The 7,973-nt window shown below is 40.1% G+C and overlaps 1 protein-coding gene across 1 annotated transcript; it reads left to right on the top strand.

Moving 5' to 3' along the window:
- The first annotated feature begins 1,658 nt into the window (after positions 1 to 1,658).
- LOC103447271 (RAF-like serine/threonine-protein kinase PRAF) lies at positions 1,659 to 7,973 on the top strand. The gene is made up of 10 exons (XM_017335206.3): positions 1,659 to 1,954; positions 2,272 to 5,388; positions 5,468 to 5,655; positions 5,973 to 6,044; positions 6,133 to 6,285; positions 6,385 to 6,548; positions 6,627 to 6,774; positions 7,001 to 7,123; positions 7,238 to 7,325; positions 7,436 to 7,973. Exons 2-10 carry the CDS (start codon positions 2,274 to 2,276, stop codon positions 7,633 to 7,635), a joined length of 4,251 nt encoding a protein of 1,416 aa, XP_017190695.3. The 5' UTR covers positions 1,659 to 1,954; positions 2,272 to 2,273; the 3' UTR covers positions 7,636 to 7,973.

The raw sequence follows: 7,973 nt of genomic DNA, 5'->3' as shown, positions 1-7,973 counted from the left end.
GCCAATCCCTCCAATATTTAGTACAAAATCCAAAAGTTTCACATGGTCCGTTGAATCAGCATTTCATTCATGTGTTCTGAAGTTTGAAGAATCCTTGGTTGCTTCGAATCCATAAACAATAACATAAGCATATAAAAGCTCATAAGTAACATCGAGCTAGTGCGATGAAGGCGCGACACATTCCCAGATGGTACCAAGAAGTAGATTGATGATTGGGTATATATGGGTCTATTGATAAATTTTGGTTTTATTGTTCATTTAATCTTGTACCTGACGGTAATTATGCAATAGAGTAAGAAAGACAATTCATATTTAAAGTTTGAAAGAGATTATATAAGTTCAAATAAAATTTCTTATAGTTTTATTTCTCAGAATATATAATCTCGAACACAGAAATTCAGAGGATCGCAATTCCAGTTTTGATGATGTGTCATCACCCACCGATTCGATGAAAGTCGAAAATGTCCTTCAAACGGTCGATATGAATCCAGAAAAATATAGTGGACCAAGAATTATCCAATTATTGTGAAGTTACCCTATTCAGACCAGGAAAGAAGTTAGCAATTTCGGGATAAATAAAAAAGTTACGGTAAGTTATAGTATACAACAATCTATGGCATGCATTAACTTAATTATTTCTTACTGTAAATACTTTAGTTCATAAGAATTACAGTAAGTTCTATCGTCGAATGTAGACATACATTTTTTCTTTTAATAATTTACTCTTAAGTATGAATAGTTACTTAAACAAGTCTAGGCGTTTTTTCATAATTTTCAATCGTCTATGAATCATCAAAGTGGTCGCTTGTCGTTCAGAGCCTAGACATGACCTTGATAGCACTAGGCAGAATTTTTAAAACAGTGGTAATGCTATAACATAAACTCATAACTTATGTTTATCTTTTTTTAATTTTCTAATGGCATGTGTTTAATATTCATTACTTTTTGTATTAACAAAAAATTAAATAAAATTGAACGATTGAAACCCTAATTAGTAAAACAATCATGATTTATATTGACCATGATCATGCGATCAAAGTAATTAAAGATTGATCACGAACAAAAATAAGAAGTTAAGGCTTCAATTAAGTTGTGATTAAAATGGCATGATTGCAGTTAAAATAAGTAACCATAAGTAGATACGAAATTACTACCAACAATTCTATCATAAATTATTAATTAAATAATATGTTGTATGCATAGTATAATTTAATGTAGTATTTGAAGGACCGTCCAAGATTTTCGTTTTGTATTTGTCTTCTCCTACCTTGCCACAATGTCGATAAATTTTTAAGCCCACTAAATATATAATTTGGTATATCAAGTCTCATTATATTAATAGTTAAAATATTTTTAAATATTTAATTATTTGTATCATAATACTTAATATACCAGATTATATTTTCGACATATTAAAGAATCATCGATAAGGCCATTAAATTCAAAAAAAAAATATATATATATATATATATGTTTATATATTATTTGCATATGTCACTATCAAAAATAAAGTACTCCTAGGTTCCCAACAACAACACATAATACTACACTTTTTTACTGATAAATCATAATCTTGCATGAAACATTCCACGTGGCTTCCCCCGTCACCTTCTCTCTTCTCTCTTCTCCAAGACTTCAAACCAAAAACCATAATTTTTCTCTTCAGCCACTCTGCCATTTTCCTCACAAACACATCATTTTCCCGAGAAAATAAAATCCCACCACGGAAAATATTCAACGATGGATGGAACAATAAAAGGACCAGATTTTTAGAGCGAGAAAGTGCCAAGGAGCTGCTAAGGGGACGCTTGTCACTGTGAGCTTTGATTCCTTCGGAGTTTGGAAACTGCACTCCACCGACTCGGACTCTCTCTCTCTCTGTGTTTTTTCTTCTCCTCCATCTTATCTCTTCCACACACTCTCTCTCTCCTCCAAACGCCAACGTTTCAATCTGGTACTTAATCTCTCTCTCTGTGTGTGTGTTTTTGTTCAATTATTTGTGTTTATTGTCCCCTGTTTTGGATATAAAGCTGTAAAATTTTGTTATAGTTTGGTGCAATCTGGCTAGGGTTTATAGCAGATGATTAGAAAAGCTTCAGTACTTAAATTAGAATTAACAAAATGAAAATCCCAGATGAAAAGACCTTAGCTTTATCGCAATCTAGATGAAAAGATTTTAGCTTTATCGAATTTTGATCGTGGGTTTTCTTATTTAGGATTGATTTTGCAGACCCTTGATTGAATTTTGAATTTTTTTTTAATTAATTGTAGATATGGCGTTTGATCAAAATTCGTTTCCCAAAGAACTGAGACAGTTAAATGTAGCTCGAACTGTGGCCGAAGAACCCCGCATTGCGCAGGCTACTACAGCTGCTCGAAACCCCGATGGATTTTTCCCCAGCCACCCAGTTCGTGAAGTTAATAGCCCTCATTCAATACCTGTTTTTTACCAAGCACCGGTTGCCTCGGAGGCTGGGCATGTTGGCCTAGGGTATGGAAATGCCGTGTCGGGGGTGCCCCCGTGGTGCCCTGGCCCCCGCATTGCTGTGCCGGTGGGACATCCAGGTGTGAACCCTGGCGTTGGTGTTGGAATTGGTTACAGTCCTAATTTGGGCAGTCGGGTCGGCGGAAATGATGTTGATCTTGTAAGCTCTGATACTACAACAACTGCTTCTAGGCCTTCTGACTGTAGTTCGAATATGTTTAATAGGAGTGCTGGCAGTGGTCTAGATCATGGAGTTAATGATATGGCAGCTGGGTTCGGTTATAATCCCAATTTAGGCAATAAGGTCAGTGGCAATGTTGCTGATCAGACTGGGAATGATTTGACATCGGGATATGGTTACAATGCCAATTTGGGCAGTCGTGGGAGTGGGACTGAACAAGCAAGTGATGACGGTGGGGAAGATTCTGTGTATGGGAAGAAAATAAAGCTTCTGTGCAGCTTTGGCGGAAAGATTTTGCCCAGACCAAGTGATGGAATGTTGAGGTATGTTGGAGGGCAGACAAGGATTATTAGTGTTCGGAGAGATGTGAGCTTCAATGAGCTAGTGCAGAAGATGGTGGATACATATGGGCAACCTGTGGTCATTAAATACCAGCTCCCCGATGAGGATCTCGATGCACTGGTGTCGGTTTCATGTGCTGATGATCTTGACAATATGAAGGATGAATATGGGAAGTTGGTCGAGAGATCTCCAGATGGTTCAGCAAAGTTGAGGGTATTTTTGTTTTCTGCTTCTGAAGTTGATCCATCTGGTGTCGTACAAATTGGGGATTTACATAATAGTGAGCAGAGATATGTTGATGCTGTCAATGGGATTATGGATGGGGTGAGTGTTGGTATCGTGAGGAAGGAGAGCAATGCAAGTGCAACTTCAACTCAAAATTCTGATTTTAGTGGAACTGATGTTGTTGATAACTCAGTTCCTGGTCAGGGGGACAATACTGGACTTCCATCACCGGGCAAGTTATCACCGAAAAGGGATTCATCTACTTCTCATGATGCTAGTACAAGGCTGGTATTTGTGGATCCTAAGCCTACAATTTATTCTGAAGTTTCTACAATTCCATTGGTCATTCCTGTGGTTAAGTCTGGGCCTCCCCAAACACCATCTTCTCATCCGGAAGGTGAATTAGAAAGATCTGTGCCTGTTACAGTATCACAGCAGCAACCTGGAATTGGCATTTCATCTACTGCTCCTTATCTGCAAACTTATGTTGGTCCTCGCCAAGATTTTGTTACACGGGCAGACCATCTCCAGCTTCCTCCTCAGATGGGTTTCCCAAGTCCTCACCTATTGGGGACTGCTGGTCCTGTATTCACCAAACAGCAATACGGTGATAGTATTGCTGGCATCACCCCGCATCACTTCATTCCTGCAGTGCACATGACAATGACTCCCTCGACTTCTCATGTTAATATAAGACCAAGTGTGCTTCAGCCATTGATCCATCCACAACAGACCCGGTTGGATAAGTATGTAGGCGAGAGTACCTTTGTTCCCAAGGTCGTCCAGCTTCCTGCTGAACAAAGCTATAATTCCTATCAGGTTCAAGTACCCTCAACAACAGCAGGAGGTGCTTATGGATGGCATCAAGTTCAATCACCAGAGCATGTGATTTACCATGATGCATTGGTATCTCACCAACAGGAAGTGTATCCCGAGAAGTCCACAAAGTTCCAGGACTGTTATATGTGTCAGATAGCATTGCCTCATGCACATTCTGATACTGTGGTACAGGTTCAGAGAGACATTGGCGGAAGCCCGGTATCTGATTCAAGTCCAACTTATTATAGTCCTCGGCTGGAGGAGAATTTGCGAGCTCAGCCGATGAACAAGGGAGAAGGTAATTTTGGCCAAGGAGTTGAGGCTCGCCCTAGGGTTCAAATTCCAGTAGATCCTCTTCTCGTAACATCTCATTCAGATGTGACTTGCCTCTCTCAGATTTCATCTCCACAGGGCGTTATCCAGAGAGGAGGTGATGTGCAATCACCAGATGGTGCATTCATGGTCAGTATTCCTAAGCATTGTCAAGACGATGTTGTTCAACTACATCCAACACCATTTCATTACCAGGTTAAACAGGAAAATTTAGGTAACGATCCTTTTAATCAAGATGTACCTCTTGTTGGAGGTGCACCTGTTGAAACTTCAGAATGCCTGGTTCGTGAATCTCCAACTGCATATGATAATTTGAGACAAATCGACGGGAGGATGGAAACACTCAGGATAAATCCCACTGAGATTTATGTTAACAAGGAGCATGGTAAATCACCTTGGGATATACCTAGAATGGAAGACAACGTTGATCACAAAACAGCACAAGTTGGGGGTAGAGAGGTGGCTGTGGATAACCTCGTTGACAAATTAGGCAGGAATCACTTTAACCCGACCGAAGTACTAGCTTCTCCCTCTGCCGAAGTCTCACATGGGTATAGTTCACAGCCAGCAGAATTCTATGATTTAGGAAAACAATCTATATGGGGAAATCCTGAAGCTTATCTGCAATCAAGAGTTGGAATATATCCTTGTGATTCTTACGAATCTAATTATGGAACCCCTGTTGTTTTGACCCATCTCACTGATGGAATTCAACCTCCTCCTGAATGGAAGGATGAGAATATGAGATTGCAGCCCAAGATGGTATCTAACGAGAGGGAAGGTATTACCTCGAATGGTTTTGGTGCCCAGGACTCCTCAAACTCACTGTTCAGCAATCAAGATCCTTGGAGTTTGTGCCAGGATACTCAATTGCCTCCTAAGCCAACCAAAATACAATTGAGAAAAGAACCATATACAGAAATGCGAATGGACGATGGAGGCCAACAGCCACCAGGCAATTTGAACAGGGATCTTAGTTCAGAGCATGCCCCGTCGTCCAAAGGTTAGTTAAGTGATGATCTTTCTAGATAAGTTAATTATTTCATATGAACTTTTCTTATTATTTTGCTTCTTTGTCGTAGGATCAGCAGAAGAACAAATAAAGCAAGAACTTCAAGCTGTTGCTGAGGGAGTAGCTGCTTGTGTTTTTCAGTCATCTACGCCATCAGATTCTTACTTGCATGATAAAAATGAGTCTGCTTATGCAACCAATCGAAATGAAGAGGTTCAAAACAATGCTGCAGGGATGCAAAACAGAACAGAAAGTGAGGTATTTAAGAATTCATATATGTACATGTGTGAATTTTTTTTATTATTTGTACGTGTTCTCTAAGAGGTCGCACTTGGTGCGATGGCAAGTGCCTTCGCCCATGAGCAGTAGGTCTCGGGTTTGAGACTTGGGAGCAGCCTCTCCATAAATGGGGGTAAGGCTAGCCGACATTCACCTCTCCCAGACCCTGCGTAAAGCGGGAGCCTTGTGCACTGGGTACGACCTTTTTTTTTTATTTGTACGTGTTCTCTCCCTCTCTGAAAAAATATTCTAGGCTCTCCTGTTGTTTATCTTCTAACTTCCGCTTCCTATTTTAGGATGTCAAATCCAACTTTGCAGATAAGCCAAATCTTGGTTTTCCAGTAGCAGATGGCCTAGGCCGGTTGCAGGTGAAAATTTGGTTTCCATTAATATGTATGTATTGTGATGTTGTGATATTACCATGTACCATTGACCGATTTCTTTTTCTTTTGGCAGATTATAAAGAACAGTGACCTTGAAGAGATGAGAGAATTAGGTTCTGGAACTTTTGGTACCGTTTATCATGGAAAATGGAGGGGCACTGATGTTGCAATCAAAAGAATCAATGATAGGTGTTTTTCCGGGAAGCCTTCAGAACAAGAGCGCATGGTTTGTCTTTTTGTTACACTAGTTTCTAAAACTTTTAGCTTTCATTCATTCATAACTCTTTTACTTAATTCGTATGTTGTGGTTTATGTATTCAAACAGAGAGATGATTTCTGGAATGAGGCTATCAAGCTTGCTGACTTGCACCACCCCAATGTGGTAGCTTTCTATGGGATTGTGCTTGACGGACCCGGAGGTTCTGTGGCAACAGTGACAGAATATATGGTTAACGGCTCTCTGAGAAATGCCTTGCAGAAAAATGAGAAGTAATGTATTTGCTTGGCATTTTGTTGTCCGTAATTTTCAATTGGGATAAAAATCTGACACAGATTTAATTTTATCAGGAGTTTGGACAGGCGCAAGCGCCTCATGATTGCAATGGATGTGGCATTCGGAATGGAGTACCTGCATGAAAAGAAGATAGTACACTTTGATTTGAAAAGTGACAACTTACTTGTCAATCTTCGAGATCCACACCGCCCAATATGCAAGGTAGTGACTTTATTTTGCTCCTTGCATTCGCATATTCTGGTTCGTTTTGTGGTAGATTTGATCTTTCGTTTCTTATATAAGCCACATACTTGTTTAAAATGCAGCATCTTTATTCAAAAACGCATATTTTTCATTGACATGCTTTATAAGATGCTTCTTATGTAACATACTGTAATTCGTTTACGTGTTTAGAATATTGTGTTCACTGGTTTCTTTCTGATGCCAGGTCGGTGATTTGGGCCTATCTAAGGTGAAATGTCAAACGCTGATCTCCGGTGGTGTGCGGGGAACACTTCCATGGATGGCACCGGAGCTGTTGAATGGTAGCAGTAGCCTTGTTTCTGAGAAGGTTTGTGCTTTCTTATTTAATTTATTCTAAATCGTCTCAAATGATTGCGACTCGCTTCTTAGACCTGTTTTTAATCCTTAGCTCTTTACCCTCCTCTTTTGTTGCATACAATAGGTCGATGTGTTTTCTTTCGGTATCATGTTGTGGGAGCTGCTCACTGGAGACGAACCATATGCGGATTTGCACTATGGTGCTATCATAGGTATCTTCTACTGCTCAATACAACTTCGCACTTGTTAACAATGCTCGGCGCCTTGAGGTTTTACTCAGATTCGGAGATGCTGATATCCCGCTGTTCATATGTTAATGCAGGTGGTATTGTGAGCAACACATTGCGGCCACCAATACCGGACTCTTGCGATCCTGAATGGAAGTCACTGATGGAGAGATGCTGGTCATCAGAGCCGTCCGAGAGGCTGAGTTTCACTGAAATTGCGAACGGATTACGCTCCATGGCAGCAAAGGTTCCTCCTAAAGGACAGACCCAACCGCAGCAACCCTCGGCAACATAGTCTCAGGCTCGAAAATGATCTTAGAAGTTGCTTCATCGTCGATGTCTCGCCGGCGTCGGCACCGGTACCTTTGTGTTTCGAGCCCTTGGAAGATAAACTTAATATTTGCTTTGCTTTATAGTGATGGGGAAGTTGTTTTATTGTTTTATAGAAACATATTGGTCTTATAAAAGTCTCAACTCATATAGGTTTTACCTTTGAACCAACTTCAGTACAAGCACTTATCATTGGATTGTATCGAAGCTTAATCTTTGTCGGGATAAGGCTTTGTTGTTGTTTCGTCACTTTGTACACTGGTAACATATTAGGGTTAAATGGAACATGTTCGATTGGCCCGA

The sequence above is a fragment of the Malus domestica genome, chromosome 02 (genome assembly GCF_042453785.1).
Source record: "Malus domestica chromosome 02, GDT2T_hap1".
In the NCBI taxonomy this organism is placed as follows: domain Eukaryota; kingdom Viridiplantae; phylum Streptophyta; class Magnoliopsida; order Rosales; family Rosaceae; genus Malus; species Malus domestica.
This window is presented reverse-complemented; position numbering and strand designations above follow the sequence as displayed.

Coding starts and splice junctions, on each gene's coding strand:
- LOC103447271 (XM_017335206.3), top strand. CDS start 2,274: ATGGCGTTTGATCAAAATTCGTTTCCCAAAGAACTGAGACAGTTAAAT. Junction 6,045..6,132: donor ATGGCCTAGGCCGGTTGCAG/GTGAAAATTTGG, acceptor TTCTTTTGGCAG/ATTATAAAGAACAGTGACCT. Junction 6,775..7,000: donor CACACCGCCCAATATGCAAG/GTAGTGACTTTA, acceptor TTCTGATGCCAG/GTCGGTGATTTGGGCCTATC.